Below are 25012 nucleotides of genomic sequence, written 5' to 3'. Positions count from 1 at the left end.
CCATTCTATTCTGTGGGTCATTTTTTTACATTAAATACAAGGGTAGTTAACTTTACTTGTAAATAACATGTAGGCTTGTCTTTTTGTTGGAACAGAAAACAGAAAAAGATCAGCAATGAAAATGTTCAAAGGAATTAGAGGGAATGGCAGACTTTAGATTTGCATGCAAAGCTTTCGATGTGATGAAATGTACCCAAATAAAGTGTCTCAATTTTCGATTATTCAAATCGAGATACTGCAATATTTTTGGACACTCAAGACTTTGAGCTGTTTATTTATTCATTTTCTTTCCTTACTGCCTTTGTCCCCTGAGAAACCTAACAACTGAAATAAGCAACAGTGCAGAATATTTAATCAGAGAAAACAAGCACTTAACAGGATTGCAAAATTCCAGGTTCTCAAGAAGAAAAAGCAATAGACTTTAAAACAAAAGCTGCTGATACTGTACTACTTTCTAGTGTTACAGATAAGAGACATCTTTTGCTTTCAAAAAGAAAATGAAGCATAGTTGAATAAGAATGTTAGACTGCTTTTCATCCAAACTGCACAGCAGGAGACCTTGGCAAAAACACACAAATCCTATGTTCTACCACCTAGGCAATATTTGAAAATACAGAAGCTATTGGATTAGCTAAGAACTAACGACTACTTAGGTAGAAAACCAGTTGAGAAAATAGAACAGCCACGGTGAGTAGTTTGAAACATTTTGGGCAATGACATCAACAGTATTTTCAATTGCAATTTTGGCAAGGATAGATGGTGCTTTACAACTAAACCAAGATAAAGAGCTGACCACTCCCCAGACGTCAGTGGATACCTGTCTGGTCAGAGAGATGCTGCCCAATGTGAGAACCAGAGCTAAAGAAGCAGGTATGTGGGGCCATGGGTTTAGAGGCTGGGCTGCCTGGGTAATCCTTGGGAGGGTGAGACAGCAGAGGGTGAAGTGTTGTCCTAAGAGGGCAGAGGGTGTCCATGCTGGAACCTCACAGATGAACAGTTCTCCTCAAACAAGATTTCACTCACATTTGACAGATTTTTCAGAATGGCCACATACCTCCTACTCTTTGCATTTTCAGCAAAGCATGTGCAGTGTTTGAAAAGCCGTCTGAAACTCTGTCCCCAGGCTTTCCATGGTAGGTCAAGCTGTCTTGCACAAATCCTTGTCTAAACCAAAGATATGGCCTGAACTAAAAATTAGTAGCTTCAATTATATGATCACCTCGTATGTTAATGAATGAGGGAATAGAAATAAGGTTGCCTGAGCAACCTCAGTTCTGGCATTGCTTAATATCAGAGTACTTGGCTAAGCAACCAGAATAATTTTCTTTTACTACCAAGTGGGTTTTTCTTGGACAGATCTAGAGAGCACTTTGCCTTCATACGCTACTAGGAGCAAGGATACTCTCACTTCCACTGCCTCAGCAGACTTGGAAAGGATCATCCCAGCTTAGGGACTGCGGTTGCCCACAGTGCAAAGCAGCACATCCAAAGTGCTGCCCGAGCTTGCACCAGGGCAAGTTGTTCCCCAGAATAGCTCCAAAGAGCATTTCCACTCTGCTCTTGCCCTTCCCTGGTTCGTCTCACCATGAGCCAGCCGAACCTCATAGAGCATCAGAGCAGGCTTGGCCTGCAAGAGATGAGTTGAAACTCCAGGGCAAATTTTAGTCTCCTTTGTATCACTTGCATTCTGTTAGGACTGATGACAATTTGTTATCTATGTTCAGGCCTAGGGTTGATTGCAGATATAATTTTGCTCTATTCTCATCTTCATGCTTTCTATATATAGCATTACTATTTTTTTTCTTCCCTTCCAGCAACTTTGACAAATTCTTTTCAAGCTCAGGATGGAAAGAAATGCTGTCTTCAAAACAAAACAGGAAAAAAGAGCCTGTTTCAAATAAAAATATGAATTTGATACTCTTTCACTGGTGACACACCTTCCCCACCCTCCTCCAGCCTGTTACATATTTGAAAGAATTTGATACTTAAAAATACAATGAATACATACAAATAACTTTAAACCCTATGATTGTTTTTGAAGTATCATGCTACATTGAATCAGACAATTCTCCTCTTTCATCTACACTCCAGAGAACTGCACTTTTTTCCTGAAATTCTATAGCATTTGAAAAGAAATGGTCCCAGTTTACAGTCATAGCGCTCCAAAGAGTTCTTATGTTTTCCATTAATTTTCGGTTGTATTGGTATTCTGTTCCAATTAGTCTCTGTTAGTGCTTCAAAGCTCTATCTTATCTGCAGATAACATCAAAGATGAGAGCTTCCAGTTTTAAATTTGGTTTGTAGTTATTTTAAAGATACAAAGGCATCATTTGTGAATAGCTGATCAAATAGGATAAATACTTTTTTTTTTTTTGGCTCCAAAAACGCAAGAAAACTACTTTTCTTTTTGAAGTTCGATTTCATTTAGACATCAGGCCTTATTTTCAGGGTGCTGAACTCCCAGAGCTCACATTGACTTCAGTTGCAGTTGTACGTGCTCAGGCAGGAAACATATTTCCTCTTCCATAAAACTTTGAGACTTCACAATTTTTCTCATCTCACTAGTCCAAATCACAGAGCTTTACAAAGCATCTCATAGAAGCATTAGCAAGAAAGATCGCAAGTAACTCCCATAACCACCAACCTACTGGTTCCTTTAGGATGAATTCTTAATATCTCCTATTAGACCTGTTTCACTCCAGCTAGCAGCTAATATAATCATTCAGAAGGAGCTTGACCTGAGGTTTCTTGTACCCCAGGGAGACCCTACCTAAGAGTTCACAGAGTTGCTGTTTTCTCTCTACTGCTGCCTTCTCTCTGGCCTGATAAGGATTTAAACAAAGGCAAACAAACATAGCAGAAGAACAAGAAACTCCTTTCAGTAGTGGTTAGCTGAGAAATAGTAATGCTGAGTTCAAGGCAGCTACAAGTTACCTTGACTTCTTCCTGAAGTAAGGTAGAGGTGTCATTTTGTCTTTTTCTCATAAAAGTAATTTAGACAAAACCCCTCCTGAGGCCTCACCTCGAATACTGTGTTCAGTTTTGGGCCCCTCACTACAAGAAGGATGTTGACGTGCTGGAGCGTGTCCAGAGAAGGGCAATGAGGCTGGTGAGGGGTCTGGAGAACAAGTCTTATGAGGAGTGGCTGAGGGAACTGGGGTTGTTTAGCCTGGAGAAGAGGAGGCTGAGGGGAGACCTCATCGCTCTCTACAACTACCTGAAAGGAGGTTGTAGCGAGGTGGGGGTCGGTCTCTTCTCCCAAGTAACAAGCGATAGGACGAGAGGAAATGGCCTCAAGTTGTGCCAGGGGAGGTTTAGATTGGATGTAAGGAAAAATTTCTTTACTGAAAGAGTGGTTAAACATTGGAACAGGCTGCCCAGGGAAGTGGTGGAGTCCCCATCCCTGGAAGTATTTAGAAGACGTGTAGATGAGGCGCTTAGGGACATGGTTTAGTGGGCATGGTGGTGTTGGGTCGACGGTTGGACTCGATGATCTTAGAGGTCTTTTCCAACCTTAATGATTCTATGATTCTATGATTCTCAGCTGTACTCAGCACCTCCGAGAGGCAACCACATTTCAACCACTGTTGAGGAGCAGCTTACTTAAAAGCATGAAGGGAAAACACTTAAGTCAGTTTTCTCTCTGTTTAAAAAGTGCAGTGCTTTCACTGACATCTTATCTGGAATGGTGCTGTTTAGGGAGGTGCTGTCAAGCTTTGCCGGTCAGCAAAGGAGTCCATAAGTGTTCAGATTCCTCTTCATTAAAAAATACTTGCCACTGGCTCTTTACATATGATGGAAGACATAGCAAATCACTGTTGTGCCTACCTGGCTTGCAAATAATGTTAAAGACAATGTGATCTGGCTGTCAGCAATCCCGGTATGCACTCTGCACTTGCTGAAAACATGAGGGATTTTCCTCTATGGCCCCACATATGTACTTATGCACACAGATGTATCGTACCGGCACTCAAACTGCCTCTGTAATTCATCAAACCATGAAAAGTCAGAGATTAAAGGTATTAATGGATTCTTGCAAGGGAACAAACTGGGGGAACACGTGTCATCCATGAACCTGTAGTCTGGGAAATGTAAAGCTTCATTTCTGACCTGCTCCAAATGCCTATATAGCAGAGGCAAGTGATTTCCACAGGAGCTCTGGAAGCATCCACCAGCACAACCACAATAGGTCAGAGCGAATCAGCACTTTAGAGGACAGGATGAGAGTTCAAAACGATCTTCACAAGCCACAGAAATAGCATGGAGAAGATTAGGAGGAAGTTCAGGAAGCACAGCTGCACAGTCCTATGCTTAGGTAGGAATAATCAGTTGCATAAAAAAAAGAAAACAACTGGGTACGCTGCTACGCTGCAGAACAGAATCTGGGGAACAGGGCGGATTATAAACCAAACGTGAGTCAACAATTTCGTGCTGTCATGAAAAAGACAAACATCACTCTGGGATGTATAGACAGGAAGAAAACTTATAAAACATGCCAGTAACCTCACTGCTCTATCCCATGTGGGCAAAGTCTTAGGAAGAACGTGACCACTTTTGGGCACCACATTACCAGAAAGGCGAAGCTCAAAGGTCATAAGATTGATCATAGGCTAATGAATATGATCTACATGTAAGTATTGAAAAAAGCTGAGGGAAGATGTGATAATGTTCCTTTATCTGCTGAAAGGATTGTCGCAAAGGGATAGGAAACTTAGCTTTGCACAAGCAGAATGAGAAGGACAAGAGGTAATGGGTTGAATCTACAGTGAAGGACAAGTTAGGTTAGACATCAAGAAAAGGTTTTGTATTTGTTATCAGGATGGAAAAGCGCTGGAGTAGACTGCCTGGAAAGGGCACGTACCTGAATGTCTTTGTGGGACTTCAAGAACAGGTTGTCTGAGTATTGGCAAGGAGACACAAGTTGATCCTGTATTGAGCTAAACAAGGAGTAAATGGTCTCCTGAGATTCTTTAAAATTCCTGTAAAAATATCTCACTAGGGGTCTTGCAATAATCTAAGATAGCCAGTTTCCAGACAGTAGTAATGAACTGTTGCAACGAAGATACAACCCTCCTTTTTCGCACCTGTTACACAAACTCCTGTACACTCTCATAAAAGTCTTGTACCTACTGTTGGTTACTGTGGGATACATCCCCTCCATGAGATTATCATGTTCCTGTCTCCCTTATACCAGTATACACTGTGATATAGCAGCAATTACACCATTCAGCTTATTTTCCACCTCATCTTATCAAGTCTTTCCCAATTTTTGCTCTAATGACCAAGAGGCTTTCAAATATTTGTCTGGAAAGGTCTCCTGCAGCAAGTGTTCCTTGGCCTGGAAGGGTCCGCCCAAGGGACCCGTTTCACCCACCTTTCCAAATGCACCAAACTGAGCCTTCAAAAGGGCAAATTGTCCCATAACACACTACATACCCATTTTTTGAAAAGCTCTTGGGTTTAAGGTACTTTCCACCCAAATGCACCCACCCAAATGCCAGGGCAATGCAGAAGCATCTGTAAAGACAGCACACACAGAGGTAATGGAGAATTTGGCCCGTGATGGACAAAACATGAAACAGCATGGGAGGATTTTCTGCTTGAAGCCAGGATGTAGAAAGGCACACCTAGCTTGTATGTTACTATAAAACCATTATAAAGCCTGGGCATTAATTTTGACTGGGGCCTCTAAGAGTTTGCTGCTGGTAGGAGGGAAAATGGCCAAAGCATACAGCTGCATTCAGAGGCTGTTCCCCAGCTTGGATGGGGCTTTCGTGGCTCCAGGGTTAGATGCTGGGTCTTTCTGCCTTCCCCAACCCAGCACATTATCATCCTCCCAACTTTATTTCACACTTGCCCGTCATCCTCTTCTCTCCTAACATTGTCCCCATCATCACTTTTTAGCACTGACACCAAGTAACCTCCCTCCTGCCCTCTTGGATGAGGAAAGACATGCAGTCTCTCTCTTTTCTTTATTGTTCAGTGGAAATATGGAGCATTCTTAATCTTACTGGTCTGTGCTTCCTCTACGTTATTAACGACCTCTATGCTAACCTGCCTTTGCAACGCTTTTCAAGCATTTATTCCATCCTCCAGTCTAAACATACTCCCAGACATTCACCGACCTACAGTGGCACTGAGTGGAAAAGTGAAATAAAGCCCCATGTCTCCCCTTGCAGGACACTGAGTTATTGAAAAATTATCTAGAGTGTCTACGAGGCAGAGTGATGGGGAGTAAAATCCTACTGTCTTTGTACTGCTCAGAGCCTCTGCAGCATACAGATCATTTGTCAGTGCCGGTTTGAGGTAGTCTCTATAAACAGGCTGGTTTGCATTTGAAGCACTCGCAGGACATGATGGTTTGGCTAAAAACCCATGCATTTTACATGTAATCACCAGGATAATTTGGCTGTATATCGTGTTCCCACAACTTAATATTCTACCTACAGATGTATGATCAAGAAGAGATTCCTTAACTTTGACAGGGCACATCACATTATACTCACTTTATTATTGGAAATGATCACCCCAGGGTGCAAAAGGGAGCAAAGGCATAGTTTCATCATACATTTTTAAAAAAAAAAAACCACATTTACTGCAGTGTGGGGTATTCCAAGGCTACAGAGCGCCACTTGCCAGTGGACAGGTGGCTACATTTTACCTGGATTGCGCAAGAAAGAAATAACTGCTTAATCTAATGCTGTGCTGCGGAAAATTCATGCTGGAAAATTCAACTTCTACACACACAGTTCATATCCTCAAGTAAAAAGTCACTTTAGGTAGTGAAATATAATGTTGTAAAAGCTGTACCCATGGATGTAACCAAAAAATCTCCCGGCTACACCCTCCCTTAGGACTCAGGACAGGATCTGATTCTGGACTCCTGACCTAACATTAAGCACACAAGGAAACCTTGACAGTCTCAATGCTTGCTAGGACCAACAATGAATTTTTTTCCTCTGCTTTGATGGTTATTACAACCTATTAAAGTTTCCTATTCTCCAATTCTGCAAAGACTTGAATGCACTCCCAGTTGAGCAGACCAGAAAAATATACTCTCAAATCTCAACAAGCACTTGATACAGTACATTTATCTGGCAGCTGACTGATATCACATCTATTTTGGCATTATGATTTTTTTTTTTTTTTTTTTTTAATCCTCCATATAAATGCCCTATATCACAATCTGGAAGGAAAAGGAACAAGTGATGGCCCATAGCTATTTAATAGCTATAAAATAAAACCTATAAAATAAAAGTGAAATGAATTATCAAACCATAAACTAAAGTTCGGTGTTTAAAATGGGCCATGGCTTTAAAAATTCAATTACAGCTTTAATAGAAACAAGTTTACTCAATATTTTAATGACCTTCTCTCATAATGTTTTTTTCCTTCTTTGCAAAGCCTGGCATTACCAAGGATGCATGGAAAGCCTGCCTTTCCTCTAACTACTTTAAGATTGATTAGGAAACAGAAATATTGATGCATTTATCCAAAATAACTTAATTAAATGAGGCAAAAAATAACACACAAACATGTCTCAGTAGAAAACTGGAGTTGATCGAGATTAAGAAAGGTTACATTTAAAGTTCCTGGACTAAAAACATTAGGACCATTAACTGGATGTCAGCAATGGAGAATACTCCGAATAGGAAACTCATTTAATGTTTTCTTAACTCGCTGGTGGGCTATTTCCTGAGGTTCAGGTTAGGTAACTTCTGCAGATTTGCGTGTTACTAACACACAGAGGGGTCCTACAGGGCATCTCAGCTGAGAACAGCAGGTGAAGAGATCCTCTCAGAACAGCAATCTGCATTACCTTTGTTGAAGCACAGATATAAAGTCAGGTTTGTGTTTGCTTGGTTTTGTCAAATTGGTATTGTCATGGTTTGGGGGATACATTTCTTGCACTCCTGGAGGCGGAGTCTAGACTCAGTCCTAGCTCCTGCTGGTTTCAAGGAAAGCTTAAGTGAGAAAAACCCTTAAAGGACAAAAGACTTCAGGGGCTGTTATTTCAAGCAACAGCAGCTCTCAGGGCTGTGGTTTTGGAGGGGTTTTTCTTGCCTGTTTTACTTTCTTTGGAAGACATTAAGATTTTGACAAAATCTCTAGAAGAACAGGGAGGGGGTGCTGAATGAACTAGAGAGAAAATTCTTTCTTTCTAGTTTGTTTTGGAAACAACCTATATCTTCCTTTTAAACAGTGCTTCTGAAATGCACAGTAGCATGAGGTCCAAGATGCAATCAGATAGGTCTAGGCTGATCTGTGTGGAGCCCAGCTGATTTTATTAGGACCCACCAGGAGCTCTATAGCTTGCCCTGACAAACCCAGCTGAAGAATCAGCACTACTGATAAATGTAAAGCATTACAGGTGCAACAACATGGAAAAAAAAAATAGGTAAGTGTTTCTGGGAGAAAGAGGGGAACTGCAATTGAAAATACATGACTCTCAAAGCTGCATCCAAGGGGAATGGAACAAAGATCTTAAAATATTACCCCTAGAAGTTTCCCCCCTGTGGTTGCAATTATTCCCAAAGTACCCTGCTTAAAATAGGTTTTCAAACCATGCAAGACTAATCATTGCAATTTGGAGATGTAAGTAGGCACTTACCATGCAATTCACAATTAGCTAAAGATGGTAGAAGAATCTCAGTCATGTTGGCACAGGAGATTTAAAAAAAGGAAGAAAACATTTTTTTCTTGTAAGAATGACATGTGATGGGAGAGTAGAGGAAGATAATTGTCATAACAAAGGGAATATGTTATTATTTATTGGCCACACTTAAGCACTGGGATCTTGGATTATAGTATCTGGTGACAAACGCTGCTTGAAGTTTTGTAAATATCGCTTAAAAGGTAGTAATTCCGAATGTGCTCTGCAACCACTTTCAAAATTCAGTTCTGGGAAGCAGAGTGACATTTTCTTTTTGTCCTATAGAAAAAGTAAGATGCAACATCTGAGCACCCTAAAATCTTGTTCTCTTTGGGCTTGACCATACTCCTACTAACATTAGAGCAATATTGCTGGTAACTATGGCAACAGAATTTTTAAAGCCAGCTAATAACCTTAAGTTTTCAGTGCCTTCAAGGTACAGGGTAGTCCGGACTGTCCCCCTGTCCTCCGTGCTGCTGACTGTCAAGCCCACCCAGCACAAGGGCTGTCCCCGCTTGAGACCGCTTAGCCTTGTTGCAATGGAGGTAATGACTGTTCACCTCTGCAGACCTGCCCTCCTGGGCGGTGACGGATTTCACCCTCCTGAGCTCGGGAGGGTCACAGCACTCAGGTCCCCACAGGATTAGACCACTTCTTTGCCAAAGTGGCAGCTGTAAATAGACTTGTAGGGTCTAATTTCTACATCCTTTAGTATTTTAACTTACACTTAGCCAAAACATTGACACATTTATCTGATTTGTCGCTATTAATTTCCTGGTTCCCTTTTTATTTTCTTCCTCCTCTTGCAGATTCACTGGGTTGTGAACTGCAGTAATAACCCTTCCAAACCAATTTTTCTTTTTGCAAAGCTTTTGATTTTTTTTATCATTCAACTAGTGCTGGGATGCTGATTACCCCCCTCCTTCCCTACCCTACCCAGCTCTAGAAGTGCATGCAAACAAAAAAGGGGGGAAAAAAAACCCCCTCAGCAATAAGTTGGCTGATTCTGGCAGCAAGACAAATCTAGCACCACACAGCAGGCAGGCAGAGAGTGCACTGCTCATCCTTTCGGTTTTGTCAGTGTATGGGAATGCTGGACATCAACACACAGCGAGGGATTCGGCCGAAAGCACTCCTCCTCGGCGTCTGAACACTGCTGCTTTCACCCCCACTTGGAAGATACAGGTAAAAATAGAGAAATGCTTTAGCTAACTGGATTCAGTGGAAATATAAAGCAGTTAGAAGAAGCCCAGACAGCCTAATCTTATTCCTAGCAGGCAATGGAAGTAAACCACAGTGTACGGGCTGATAGCTACTGTATATATAATACCCTCAGGTACTGTAACTTGCATGTGATTCTTCGCATTACAGCAAATAAATTGTCGCAAGTGGCAGTAAAGATTTTTTTTTTTAAATACACTTTGTTCAAGTTGCTTTTATAAATATTTATCATTATTTACATAATTATACCTCTCTCTGACAGCAGGCTTTACAGCAACTTTGAACCACAATAAACAGGCAGACTGGATGCCTCCTTTTTAGCCCGACCGTATCTATTCTGTGTGTTATATGTACATCTATTACCAGCATACTATGAGCATATCACTCATTCATTTCATAATGTAATTTATAGTTACATTGCAAAAGAATCCATCTACAAACAGCAACTATGTAATATTGATAAAGCATTTAGGAACAGAACATAAATTTAATGACTGAGATATTACATAGTATCAATAATCTGCAGGAAAAAAATGTGTCTGTGTAAGTAAGGACAATTTATTATAGCAGGAACCTAAACAGAGAACATATTTCTTTGTCAGAAACTTTTAAAAAAAGAACTTGACATCCCAAAATTCTTTTCTTCCCCACAGATGTCAGAAGCTGAGTCAGACAAGGTAAAAATCAAACCAGCAGAAAGTTTTGAACATGACAAGCAAAATATTTCTTGGCTGAAAAAAGGTAAGTTACATTGCCGAGTTATTAGTTACCGGTTTGTGTTCAGAGATATTTCTCATTTATTAAAAATTCTTCTTTGAAGAAAAAGGCATGAGAATAACTTACAGGCTTAAATACAGACGGGAATTTCTACCACATGCATTCCATAGCTTGACTTCTACAAAACATGCATGTACATTTGCTTACGGTGCAGAAAGGCCTAAATTGCCAAATTTTAAAGTAACCCGAAAGCTGATTTTTCTAATATCCTTGCATTCCTGGGGAAGTTTTATTAGACCTGAACTATAAGTCACTAAGAAATATGGCTCATCATCTTAATTATGATGAAAAGTTTTTATTAACTCAAACTATTACTGAATTGGATTAATATTTGTTTGGTTTTCTCAAACACTGAATCTTTGGATTTGGCAGTGTGTTATCTTAGAATAAAGTAGCATCAGCTGCCAGCGGTTTATGAAATAGACACTCAGGAATAGAGAAGTTATAAAAAAGTATAGGAGACCTTTCCAGTTTTAAAGGCTGAAAAATGACAGGTATTAAGTAATTTTTGTCAAAGACTGGTATTTCAAATACTACATTCTATTAGTTAAACTATCTAGAAGACAGACGTACAATTGTAAAGGTTTTCTTATCGCATATGCCTGTACGCGTAAAGAAGGAAGGGTTTTAGGATATATTTCTTGCTGGAAAAACTGATTTGCCAAGTTAGTACATAGCTTATTATGTCTTTATGTATGTTTGTTGGTCATAGCAGAGTTACTTTATTGTGTGTCATACACACACAAGAAGAACACGGATTAAATAGAGTCTCAAAGCAGAGACTTTCAAAATGCACATGATACAAACTAAATATTCATGCTTAGGTGCAAATTATGGTTTTTTTAATGAGAACAGTTATATTCTAATCCTAACAAAAGTATTTTGGGAAGACTCAACAAGTGACCTCATATTTTGAAAACATTAACTAGGAGGGTATTGAGGAAAAGGCTCATTTATAGCCACTATTATGTCATCTGTAAAATGTGCATCACTATTTTAAGCTCATGTAGTTAATTGTACGTTAGATCATTTAGCTGCAAGAGGGGCTGCAATAACCTAGGCCTAAATTAACGTCTCTGCCTTGCAGTCTTCATTGTTTATGCAGCACTTCCGCAGAATGAAAATCGCACGCTCGAGCAGAGCTGACTGGCCAACACACAGGCTTTGTTTGGCTGGACACCCAAAATCCTCTGCTTGCAAGGTGTCAGCTAACTTCAGCAAAAACTCTGCAAGCAGACGATTTGCAGTGTGAGCATCGCAGAGAGCGATACTGCTGAGTGAGATCTGGGTCTGATCCTACAAGATAGCATTGCACTTTAGCTTGTAAAGAGCAAACATGTAACCGAATTGAATATTTATTCCATCAGAATAGAGTAGAGCATAAGAGATTCACAGCTTTACAAAAGGGGTATAAAGGTACAGGGGACTTTAACTGGTCCACGCCTCTGAGCAGGATAAGACTGATGGCATGGGCCCTCAGGGTCCCATACGGTTATTTATCCTCTGGTCCAGACCTACTCCAGTAGCCAGGTGGCATCTCTCACACCTGTATGTTCCTGAGTTCATTTCATTTCAGTGATGCTAATCTCCACTTCCTAAGGAGAGACACCATCCAGAGTTTCTCGATCATTAGTAACGTTTTGATCGTTTTGTACTCGGAGAAGCTAATCTCTTTCAGAAAGAGCCAAACGCTGTCTATTGGCACCTCTTCTCTCTAAAGTGCCACAGAGCAAAATTGGGCCTTGAAGGTCTTGTATAGCAGCTGAGTCAATAAATAGCTGAAATGTGTCTCATAAGGAAAGGAAATCTTCCTTGAGATAAGAATGTGGACATTATCTTATATTGAAATTTGCTTTTTAAAAATTTTCTTATTGTTTCTTTGCTTTAAGCACTTCTGTGGTACACGGTGGGTTTTTAGAATATGGTGAACCAAATTGTCTGGAGCAGAAGCTTAACTTCTATGTTTAAATGTTTTAAAAATATCTCACGTATAGATTTCAGGCATTCCAATAAACAATGAATTGTGGAGAACAGACTTGTACTGTTTCCGTCAGGCACAGTAAGAAGACTGTATGTTCTTTTAGCATCCAGTTTTAAAGAAAAGTTATTTTTATTCATGGTTTTGTATTGATTATTTGTTCCTTCTAAAAGAAACAATCATGAACCACATCGTATCAGAAATAAACAAAAAATATAGACTGGGCTGTGGTTTTAGTATCTTTCCTAGACTTCAGTTTTTTCCTAATGCTTTGCAAAGTAATAGCTCATGGACTGGTAGTGCAGTGGGTCAACATCAAAATAAGATACCTATTACTTTTTTGTTGGCTTTCAAGAAGCTGTTTAATCAGGGAAGGGGGATTTTAATCTGGCTGCCAGTTATTTATCTTCTACTTTTTTTGGAAGACGAAATTTTGCTTCTCTCTTTAAGACTCCAAAACCAGAAATCAAACCCTCATTCTGAGGGAAAACTTCTTCCACAAAGCGAAACAAACCAGCCTTGTGAAAAGTATTATAGAAAAACATTAGGCTGTGCATATAGGATCGTATCTCATTGTATCAGGAGGAAGAGCATAAATGGTCCTACTCATGCCTCTACCTCTCAGTAAGCCACTTGCACCCACTGCTGTGCTCCTGTACCCCTGCCACAAGCGCACCAGAAGACAGATGGGAGTCAAAGATGAAATGGGAAAAAAAAATGCTGCACAAGCCATCACGGTCTTGGAGAGAAACATCTACGTCATCGTGGTCCTAGACTGTATTTTTTAAAATGGACATTGGCACATTTGCCCTCTCCTTTTATTTCTCGCTTATCCTACAAACCTTTTTTTGGTGGAGAGCCTGAGGTCCTCCGCAGCACATAGACTGTAGAACTATAATGAAATAATAATAAAAATGTAAACAGGGAAGCAGACTGGTAAATGCGTGCTCTAGGTTTGCTAGACTAAGTCTTAAAACATCTCTGTACCTCCTAAGGCACTTAGCACTTAAGTCTGGATGTGGACAACAAAGACTCCCTGGGTTGAGAGTGCAAATGAAGATGGTAAAATGATCACAGTCCTATCCCCAAGATGTCTCAGGGTGAAGAATTTATACCAGCAATCTTTTCTGACAGTATGGCATGTTCCTCAGGGCTATTATTTCTAAAGATCACACAACAGATGAGAAAACCTGTGTTTGGAGGGAATGCATCAGACCATCACGTGCAAATCAGCAGAATCTGTATGAATGAGCACTGAGAAAAGGCAGGTTTTGGCCTCTTTTTCTGCTTGTCTGACCTTAGCACTGGTGAGAACCAACTCAAGGAAAGCCTGGGACATAGGAGTGAAGCCAGACAATGACTCCTGTTTTGTGTAGGAGCGGAGGCAGTTATCTCTGCTTGCTTCTTCCCATGGAGAAGAGCTCATCGTGGAGATGGGAAGCAGTTTTGAATGGAGATAGAGAATTCTCCATGCCAATACCTACAAAACACCAGGGCAGTGTGAAACATGGGCTCATTTACAAAGAAACATTTGCAGAGTTATCTGCATTTCTGCCCGTAAAACTAAAGCGGGAATCCTCAGCATATGCATTATCCCCACTTATATGCATTTTGTCCTGGCATGCACAAAATGACATAAATGACAGTATATAAAATATGAATATGCATGTATAAGTAAAGAATGACCAATGTAACTTGAAGGTAATATTAAAGAAATGTCCTCTGCATGGGCCTGTGTCCCCACCTGTTTCATGCACCCACAAGATGTGCAACAAGCAGACCAACACACCCCAAGCAAGAAACATCTCTGTGGGCTCCTAATCAAGCACAGTTATTAGAGGGTCCTGTGAAATCTAGAAGCTACACAGGAGATGCCTTTAGAAACGCAGTACCCAAGGATGAGGAACACTCCCAGGGGCTGACTCAAGGGTGCTCCCACCTTGCACAGCACAGCCACGACCACAGAACCGCCTCTTCCACATGGACCGGGGCTCTTTCCGCCATGGTGGTGATTTAGTGCCAGATTAGCAGCCATCTGGTGGGAAGGGAGGTCAAAGCAGAGCTAAATTCACACCAGCCTCAGCATGTGGCTTTTGGAGTTCCTTACAAATATTTAATCTCTTGGTATCACTTGATGATTACAGCCATATGGATACATGGGAGCAGGCAGGAGCTTATCTGACTGACATAAAGCTGTAAAAGGTGACACTGATTTTGCACAGGGACCAGCAGTGGTCTGTTCGCTATTTCTGCATCCGTTGCAAATGCGAGGGAAAATGTGTGAGGGCCTAATACTGCCCTCCGACAGTTTAACCCAAAACCGGCCAGGGCAGACCAGGAACACAGATCCAAGTTGCACAGAAATGAAATTTCATTTCAGGATATTTTCACGCAAAGCCCTCATGTTTTATGCTGCCCAGCTGTATACACAAATGCCCCCCATATATAACTTCCAGTGAAAAGTTAATGAAATGGCTTCCTTGCTCTCCTGCCAAAAATATAACTGAAATGCTAATCTCAAGACTTTCTCCAAAATAGCCCCTTTCTGCACTAAAATTCTCATAAATCAGAAACATTTTTGTCTAGAATAAGCCTGTTTTCATTGTCTTGCAAACAGTAAAAAGTCTAGCCCCAATTTCTTTAATCGGCTGCTCTAGCCAGCAGATTTTCGCTGTAGGGTGAAATTCAGCCCTGTACTGAGGTTCAGTACAAGGTCAGCACTTAAACCATAAAATAGGGCTTAAGTGGTAAATAGAGCCTCTGTTCAGGATTATATTTCACCCCTCCAAGGACTATAGTTCATATGAAAAGGGAGATTTACTCATATCAAAGACCTGGCTGTAGTGACATTCACATTATTCAAATAATACCTTATTCCAGAAGTAATCCCATTGGGTGAGATTATGCCACATTTTTTAGTGGTACATCCCAGAAATCCAATAGAGGAGCAGGCTATTCCTAACTGCACCTCACCGAAACATCCCACAGCCTGGTCCCGGGTTATATTCCTGGGGGTAACAGCAAAACCTTCCTATATTGCAGCACTCAAATGCCTTTTCCCCAGCACACCCCCCCACTGGTTACCCAGGGGCTTTAAGAGACTTTTACAAGAAGTAATAAAGCGGGAAGTAAACCAGCCACGAGACTGGTTTTGCAGAAGGAGAGTTGTCCTGGAGACACTCAGGGAATTTCCCAGTTCTTTCACAACCTTCCAGCTTTTTACCTGGTTTGCAGGTGCTGGAGTAACCGTTACGAGGCTTGTATTTGGGTTTCAGGGAGATTATTCTCAGCAAAGTTTTCTGATCCGACATGCATCCCTGCGTTTAGGGAGCTAAATGACTTTTTTAGAATTTCTTTCTAAAAACTCACAAGTCAGTGAATGCAATTTTACATACACGGTTGGACACTTGTTTCCTGAATTTTGCTGACTTGGGTCCAGAAGCTTTTTTCACTCTCTTCTTCCAGCCTGAATTAAGTCATTGGATTGAAAAGCTTTATAGAAGACTGATAGCAAAGAAATACCTCTCAATTTCATGTAACAGAAAATGCCAAATGCTTATAAGATGAATGCTGTAATCCAAGCAGACTGTTTCCAGATAAGAACGCCACACACAAAAAAAGCACATTTAAAAACTGATGACAAGGATCCCAGGGGGCTCAAATTCCTGGAAGATGCCTTGTCAGCTTCAGGACTATGACCAAATGAATTAATCAAGACAACCCCTCCTTTAAGTTGTAAAACAGCAGATTTAAAGACTCTCTTCCAGTTGAGAGGGAGTATATGAAATCTGCAATAGTCCCAGCTCACCGCTCCTAATTATAGTTTTATAAACTGAGTGGTCCTTGATCTTTGAACTGGAGGGTCCTTGGAGATGTAAGACTTTGAATACTGCCACAGAAGTGGAATGAATATACAGTAAAGACAGTGCTACTTCTCTGAGTGATAGGGTTAAGTTTAAAGTCACACTCCTATGCTGCATATTGACTGTAAAAATATAAGTGAAGGTTTATTTAGGTTTGATTGCCTTAAGTAAATTTGTTCCACAAAGGAAGAGAAAAGTCTGTTTCATTCAAGTGCCAATGCTGGGGAAGACCTGAAGGTGTTGTTTCATTCACCTCTGGAAGTTTTCCAGACCAATTCTGTTCTTTGCTGTACTTGGGCAAAATATTCAGAATTTTGCCCTCAGTTGTGTCAGTAGAGCAAAACATGGAATAACAATATAGGCACTCATTGGTTGTTCATTTTCTCAGCAACATACATGTTAGAGCAGGATCCACATATCCAAGGGACTCCATAGCACTTCCTACTTAAGATGGCAAACTGTGGTGCACGGAAAATCTTAGCCTAAGGGTCAGTGTCAAAGCAATGAGTAATTCCATTAAAGCAACGGAGCTGCATTGGCTTACAAAAGATTTCATTTGTCCCGGTATGTTTAAGACAGATACCTGTAATCATCTTAGGGCATCAATGAGGCAGGAGGAATGAAGCAACATGTCTCATTTTTACCACTTCAATTCATAAATGGAAGGGTCAAATGCCAAACTGGTCTCCTAGATCTAAGGCAATACAAGCCAGAAAGATGCCTGTACTAAACAGAATTAAGTAACCTGGATGATAAAGAAAATTCAGTACTAATAAAAGCGATAAGTATTTCAGAAGCTTCATAATTTTTAGTGTTTGATTGGGTAACTGCTCCCTATTAGGGATGTTGTTGGCCTTAGATTCCAATACACGTATCACTTTCACAGAGTGGTTTGCTTCTCTTCAAGGTGGAAGTGGAGCCCAATGTCGGTTTCTTTAGTCATCTTTACCCTACATTTCTGAAAGCTCAAAAAAATTAATTATTATTTGTATTCCTTCTAATCTGGAGTAGTAATGCAAATGTCCTCAGGGTTATCATCAGTTTCTTCTGGAGGGAGACAGTAAGACCTTTGAATCTAATTGGGTATTAGATATTTAAAAGCTATGAAAAACAGACATTTCAAACCTATTAATGAGCATTTAGTTCATTTATAGAACTTAATCCCTTGATAGAAATCCCATCAAAACAACCACTATGCAGGCCTGATTTACCCTAAGCTTGAAGGCAGGATACTCATGGATGCAAGCAGTTCAGTGCCAGTTTTCAGAAGGTATTTTACAGGCCTGCAAGATTATATGCTGATACGTAGAGCCAGACTGACAGTCACATAGAGGTATAGCAAAATCCTTAGTATTGGAGGGGTTCAATGAAATATTTAGATTAAAGATAATTAGATTATGAAAAAAATGGGCCTCCCCTCATCTCATTAAAGATTTGCAATTGTTCTCCAGAATACAACTGCTTCTAAGTACTCAAAACAAAATGCAGTGGATGGGCTAAATCCTGGGCATGCTGGTTGTCTATTGCTTGTGAAAGATATTACAGGAAAAGTTGAGAGAAAGACCAAAAGTGGAATTAGTTTAAATATTCATTGTTAGCTGAGGTTCAAAGGAATTATTTTTCAAATAAGTATTTAGAACTAAATCCAAATTGAAAGATAGTTAGACATTAAGAGTAATAAATAATAAAATACTGGACATAAACCCCTTATCAGAACAGCTTAGTGATTAGCGAGTAGTTCTGTGACTTCAGATCTGGGCTGAGAGCACATGACTGTATGAGAGGACTCAAATTCACACTTTCCAGAAGAAAACTCTCATCCCCAGTTATTAGATACTCTGTGTAATAGCGTGGTTTGGAGATTCCCAACCGTCTGTGTCTGGATGGACTATTTAAAGCTCATTGCTCCTGAGAGAGAGGAAAGGACGCTACAGCCCAGCAGGTAGGACACCTGCATGAAGGGCAGGAGATTGGCTCCAGTCCCTGCTAGAGAGAGTATTCAGCTATCCCGTAAAAAGTGGAAAACCTGTTGAGACAGGTGGTCTCAACACACTGCTGAGAGCAGGCAGAGAGGGATTTGAGCCTGGTCCATGCCCAATCCACCAGCTGCTCTCACCAACAGGGAACTCACTCACATAGGTGGGAAGGGACTAGAGCATCTCCTCCTGCTCTGCCTCAGAAGCGGTGGCTGGCGGAGGTGCCCAACGCAAGTGGAGCAGCCATAAGTACATTGGGGTGGTCCTTCTCCCCATTCCTTCCAGTAGTTCTCCCACTTTAATTCCTCTTGTTTCCTCACCTCTCCCTCTCTGAGCTTATTGCTCACAGTTACCCGATCCTCTGCATGTGCTGTACAGAAGGTTGAATCTGGGACTCTGGTGCCTGCTGGGCAGAAGGGCATATGCAAAAATTAGGTGCTGAAGCCCTCAGTGTCAGCCAAGTTTCTTAATAGCTTTTACTACAACTGAGATTCATCTCTTTGAAGAGAATTGCACAAGGCCTCTTTACCAGCTAAACGGTATTTAAGTGTTACAGAGATCTTTGCTATCCCCCTAAACTAATTTTATTTTATAGGAGTCACACAGTCTTTTAGGGTCTCCTGATTATATAGTCTCATTCTAATTTCAGTCTTTAATCTGAATAAACACGTTAGAAAAACAGACACAATTAACTTAATCATACATTCAGATGAATTGTTTATTATCTGTCTACTTAATGTGCTTATGATTGCAGCAGTTAAACATGATAATGTTTTCTTCTCTCACACATAAATTAATATACACAGTACAGAAATATGTGCAAGAAGAAAAACTTCTGCCTGAATACGTCAGTAGGCTCCAGAGATAGCGAGGTAGATGCACTGCTCACTGTTGTGCTCTACGGAAAAACACAGACGTTGCCATGATAGTGTTGAGACATCCGAGAACTGATTACTGACAAATTACGTTCTTGCTGAAATATGCCTACATGCAGTTTCAAAAGAAAAATGCTATTGCAGCAAAGATGCAGATAGGAACGCTATTTGGCTATACCACCGCGCCTGTCATTTAAAAGCAGAGGTGTAGATTTTTGGTAAATAAGATCACTTGAGTTCTTCAGAGTAAAATACAGGTCAAATCAATATCTTCCTACTGAAGCAAACTCATCAGACATCAGATTTACAAAGGAGAGTTTTCTGCTGTGTTATCTTCATAAAGATAGTTGTCTCAAAAAGGGGTTAAACCCTTTGAACACCAAGTTATCTGTTTTGTTACACGCCCATGGCAACTATCACATATCCACAAATACTTGGATGCCAAAATTAAAGTTGGAATATGATTCTTCCTGTTCCCACAGCATATTGAAAGTAAATAATTATTTCAAGCATGCGTTCAGTTAGATTAGTGATTATTACTCAGACTTTTCTCTGTCATTAGACTAATTTTTTAATGTCCACATAGTATACCACGATGAAGTTATATTTGGCTTTGGAATATTCAAGTTTTAGCTAAATTTACAAACACACTACACTTTTCCCCCCAAACAAGAATCATTTATCTTTTGTTGCCCCACACCCTGTTCTCGGATAAAGCAGCCCCAACCACTTGTTCTTATTGCACATCACTAAAGCTAAATGCAGACTGGTATTTCTGATCTCCAGCCTTCCTAGGGTTTCTGACTTCTGTGTTGACAGTCAGAAAAAAGGTCTTCGAGGTTAACTAACTTCACTCTGTTAACCCGTGCTTCATGCTGGCTCTCTGCATGACACCCACTCTTACTAAATAGACTTTAGAAAAAAGTTGAGAGGAGTCTTAGAAAAACAGAGCGCATCCTCAGGTAATTACAATTTTGTAGGGTTGCTTCGTGTAATGCTATCAGATGCTGTTCTTTCAGCTTTCCACCTTGCTGCACTCTGCACACTCATCGAATACCAAAATAGTCAATACTAAACTAAATCACAACTTCTCTCTTGTTGGTTAACGGAAGCCTAATACGCTGGGCAATCCACGCTGTTACATGTATAACAATTTTGAATTTAACTCAGACCAAGCTGAAGTTTAACGCCTTTTAAGATTGTCATATAGACATATCACCCATGTTGACCGCTGGTCCTAAATTTACATCATGGCTGATAAATCAGTCTGTATTCGTGACTGAAAAGAGTCCACTATAATAGTACATGGGCAAAGGGGAAGAAAGGGGAAGATAACAGAATGGAAACTCAAAAGTTAATTTAAGTCTCTTCACTTTCACTTTGCTTCTTCTCAACAATTTCCCTCGTATTATAAATACTACAAAACCAAATAAAATTCTATGATAAACTTTTTTTTTCCCCTGATTAAGAGAAAAAGAAGTTGTATGTTACTGGAATTTTAAGTCTCTGAAATCCACACTTATATTCCAGGCGTGGGCAAAACAATAGAAGAGAAGGTAAGAAGCAGGAGAAGAAAGTCAAAAGAATCATAGGAAAAAGCAATTATGGCAATTATGGCACCTGGTAGTCATTCTGGTTAGATGAAGTTATGACAAAATGTATTGTCTTCAGATATTTTAAAATGTTTAGTATTTAAAAAAAAATACTCTTGCTATTATAAAATGACATATAAAAAAATCTAGCTTAAAGTATTTGAAATGTATCCATTTCAGCTTCCAGCTAAGCAATGATTTTTTTCTAGTTTAATGATTTAAGTATATAATGATTTAAGTATATATAATGATTTAATAATAGTTTTATGATTTAAATAAATAAATAGCCTATGAGCTTCAGGTAGATATTCATTTGACTCACATTCTTGGTCCCTAACTTTGTGATCAGCCCTGTTCCATCAGAGATGATAATCACTAAGCAAAGAAAGTCCAAACAGCAGTGGAAGCTTCCCCAGCTCTTGCTTGGAGGGAATCACCAACAGTTGTAGAAGGATAGTACAGTCTCCATGCCTTAAAATTTTTTCATGAAAAATAAAATAAAAAACTAAGCAGCGGTTTTTACAGTATGACACAGCAGTATTACTTGCATTAGGCCAATTTACCACTTATGATAGCAGTAATAGCACTAAAAGCCAATAAAAGCGGTCTGTTCGTTCAGAGATTGGCTTTTATGGCTTATTCTAAATATTATCAAGTGAATCAAAAGCTGTCATTATAGTGTCTAAAAAGCCTTCGTACCTTGTAAGCAAACAGTGTGACTTTGACAAATAATCATTAATATGCCTGTGTGAGACCAGGGCTAAAAGAGAAAGAAAAAGGAAAACCCAATATTTCACTTTACATAAATCATTAAGATCATTTCAGTTAAATTCCACACAAAATAAAACAGTTTTATATGTAAAATGCCATAGTTTTCCCAAGGTTTTTTTTTTTTTAATCTGTGAACATACCTTTTCATAAAACAAAAACTTGCCAGATAACTGAGCAATAAATGCTCAGTTACGAGCAACTGAACTATAATGATATATTCTCATCAGCTTTGGGAAAACAAATGATGCACGTGCCTAGGTAGTGCCTTTTGGGCCAGCATCTGGCTCCCACCCTGCCTGCCAGAAGTCCCGATGAGCACAGCACCGCTCCCCCTCTTCTTGCTTCATAAGAGAAAGTATGTTCCTATAGAGCTAGAAAGGTATTATTTAATTTATCTTCTGTCTCACATCTGGCCAGTTACTCTTGCAAGCAGCTCAGGGGAGAAGAGCCAGGGCTCTGGCAGTTCTCAGCTGTGCTCCACCCACCTCCTGCCCACTGGCATGTGAACAGGAGTGTCCAGAGAGAGAACTGTGCTCTCTATTGTGTGCAGGGCAGACGTTGGATATATAGGGTTTCCTCTTCCCAGCACTCCTTGCCGCTGCCCAGCCATACTAGGGCAAGTCCTTTTCAAGGCTGCACATCCCAAGTCACTACCATTTGCCATTTCTAGTCTTTGAACCTCTTGAATGGCACTGCCAGCGTACAGTCACCAGCAATGGTTCAGGATAAAGATTTGGGCTTACCACTGGCTGCCTAGGACAACTATTACTGGCAACATTGCAGTGATTCACACGTAACTTCCTGAAGTGTTCCAGTTTGAGGAAGGATGGAGGCAAAGAGACAGACAGGAGAAAACACCCTTATTACTGCCCTTGTACTGTCCCATCAGTGTCCAACATTGCTTCTTCATGCTCTTCTGCTGCGTAACCTGATAGACCTTACAGATGAGTTACTCAAGGTCACGCACCCCCAACTGGGTAGCCCTGCTGGCTCTATAGAATTGCCCTCACTTGTTTCAGGTCGCTCTGGGTAGGCATTACCTGGGCTACCTGGAGGCAGGGTAGGATGGACAAGGTGGAAACACAGCAGGAGCTTCAGGACGTCATGTGAGATGGGACATCATGTGGTGCTGGGATGACTCCATGGGTAAGGCAAGCACAACACCACATAAAGAGGGTAGGTACTGGGAAGGTTAGGTGTGGATTGTACAACAGTTCTGACCATATAATCAAGGCTTTTCTCAATTAAAGCATTTGGACTGTTAAAACATTAACTGGACTACCAGTAACATCTTAGCTGCACACACACTGTGTGCGCCTTCTGCCCATAGAAAGATTTTTTCAGTGCAATGTCAGCAAGAGGATTTGGGAGCCACAGTGCTTCCTCAGCCCCCCAAGCAAGCCACAGCAACTTCTTAGCCATGCTGGCAGACATCCAGGCTCTGGACTCAAGACCAGGGTATGCAACCATGGCAAGAGCCTGGGACAAACTAAGTGCCTTGGGCCAGGCACGACCACCTGTCAAGTCTCATGCATTGAATACAAGCCTTGGGCAGTTGGCTCAAGCATTCATGCTCCCACAGCGAGTGCGGTGTCTCAGGGAGTTTTCTCACTTATTGCTATTTACAGTATTTGGGGCCCCACTGGAATGGCAAACTAGCATGCTTGCAGTTGACGGCGTTATGTGATACGTTGTGCAGCTGCACGGAGTGCATGGGCTAGCAGAAACATGTGGTGCTGCACTGCCAGGGGAATTATTCCCCCAGCACAGCCCTTTAAGGGCCACGTGTGTTTTGCGGGCAATTTATGTGAGCAGAAAACCAACAGACCTCTCATTCCAAGCTTCTAATTTCTTTGGCTATTTTTTTTTTCCCCCATAGATTAAAGAACTTTCCAGAAACACTACATTAACAGTGAGGTATAAAGATCCCAGGTAGAAACTGATACACCAGGTTTTGCCTAAGGTACTCCAAAGCATGGTAGGAAGCCTGTTAGGATCCTCTACATGCTTGTATTTATCCAAACAATGATGTATACAATTCTATAAATCTATACCAAATAGAGCTGCTTCCTTAAAAAATCTCCCACTGAATTATGGGTTTAATTATTTCAACCCAAGGAATGAAAGAGTAGGTAAGAGCTGTTTATCTACTCACAAGAATAAAAGGACTTTGGTCCATTTGAATCTCCTCTTTCAGGCAGAGTGTCTAGCAACTACCAAGCTCCCTTCCAGACCCAGTACACAAAATGAACATCTGCTTTTCTGTACCCAGGCAGAAGCTGGTTCAACAGAGGGTCAACAATCGAGACCTAGAGAACATAAGCTGCTCATTGAAATTAACGATGCCAGTGTTCCTCTTCCAATTTCCAGTATTTTGCAGTACTGATTTCTTTCTCAAGCATTCCTATAAAATGGTAAGAAAAGATTTATCGCGCAAAGGTTCGAGTGGTTTGGCCTGTTTGCTTTTCATGTCATGGGTCTGCAATGCATGTATTCATCACATACAGTTTTCCTGTATTAGTTTTCCCAAGGGTTCAATCCCCCCATACTCTAACCCCACCTCCATCTCTTTGTCACACACAAGTTCTTTATTATTGCTGAAGAAAATCAGAGCACAGGACTCTCAAGATTGCTGTGCAGCCTGAAACAACCTATGCAATGCTGACAAAAAGCAAACATCAGATATGATTCTTTTGACCAAGATTAAAAGCAAAGTCACTAGAATTACTCATATGCTTGAAGTTAGGCTCGTGCTTAGGCATGTTGCTGAATCTGCTTCTGATAGAAGAGGAAGATGAAGAATGCCTTGGCCTAGATTAGAGGCTACATCTTGTGTATAGTGTTGCCCTGTTTCTAATTGCTAGTGTGGCCAAGAAACTGTATCCTTCTCTCCACTTGAGACCAGCTGGAGAAATACATTTTTCCCCTCAAACTTCGTACAAGAGCCCAAAACCTGGCTTTAATATGATACATATTTTCCATTTTTTTGCCCTCTAATGAGATGCATTGATATTTTTACCTGCATGTACTGTGTTTTGTTAATGGGAACGTTTCAAACACTGTGCAGTAATGGACTGTGGGATATGGGATTATATATTTATTATACTCAAGAGCACTGTGTAGAGGGTACCAGTAAGTTACAAGCAGACTGGCAGAACAGGGTTTGAATTTTTGGCAGGAGATCTTTTCCAAGCTTGCCCGTTAGGCTGGATTTTGGTTCTGCTTTAAAATTTTATACTGAGCTATATTTGCTTTGGTCAACTGTGCTACAAACAGGCTGCACTGAGCACTCTGCTCTGGGTCAGT

The 25012-nt window shown here is 40.6% G+C and overlaps 1 protein-coding gene across 1 annotated transcript in view; it reads left to right on the top strand.

Moving 5' to 3' along the window:
• The first annotated feature begins 9756 nt into the window (after positions 1–9756).
• MDFIC2 (MyoD family inhibitor domain containing 2) overlaps positions 9757–25012 on the top strand; it is a 52169-nt gene continuing 36913 nt past the window's right edge. Inside the window, exons 1-2 of the mRNA XM_076345877.1 lie at positions 9757–9838; positions 10528–10615. Of these exons, the coding sequence (XP_076201992.1) occupies positions 10528–10615 (88 nt within the window). The 5' untranslated portion in view covers positions 9757–9838. The remainder of the gene's footprint in view (positions 9839–10527; positions 10616–25012) is intronic.

Source organism: Aptenodytes patagonicus, chromosome 8, assembly GCF_965638725.1.
Source record: "Aptenodytes patagonicus chromosome 8, bAptPat1.pri.cur, whole genome shotgun sequence".
Classification (NCBI taxonomy): Eukaryota; Metazoa; Chordata; class Aves; order Sphenisciformes; family Spheniscidae; genus Aptenodytes; species Aptenodytes patagonicus.
The sequence above is the reverse complement of the archived record's forward strand: the minus strand, read 5'-3'. Positions and strand labels throughout refer to the sequence as shown.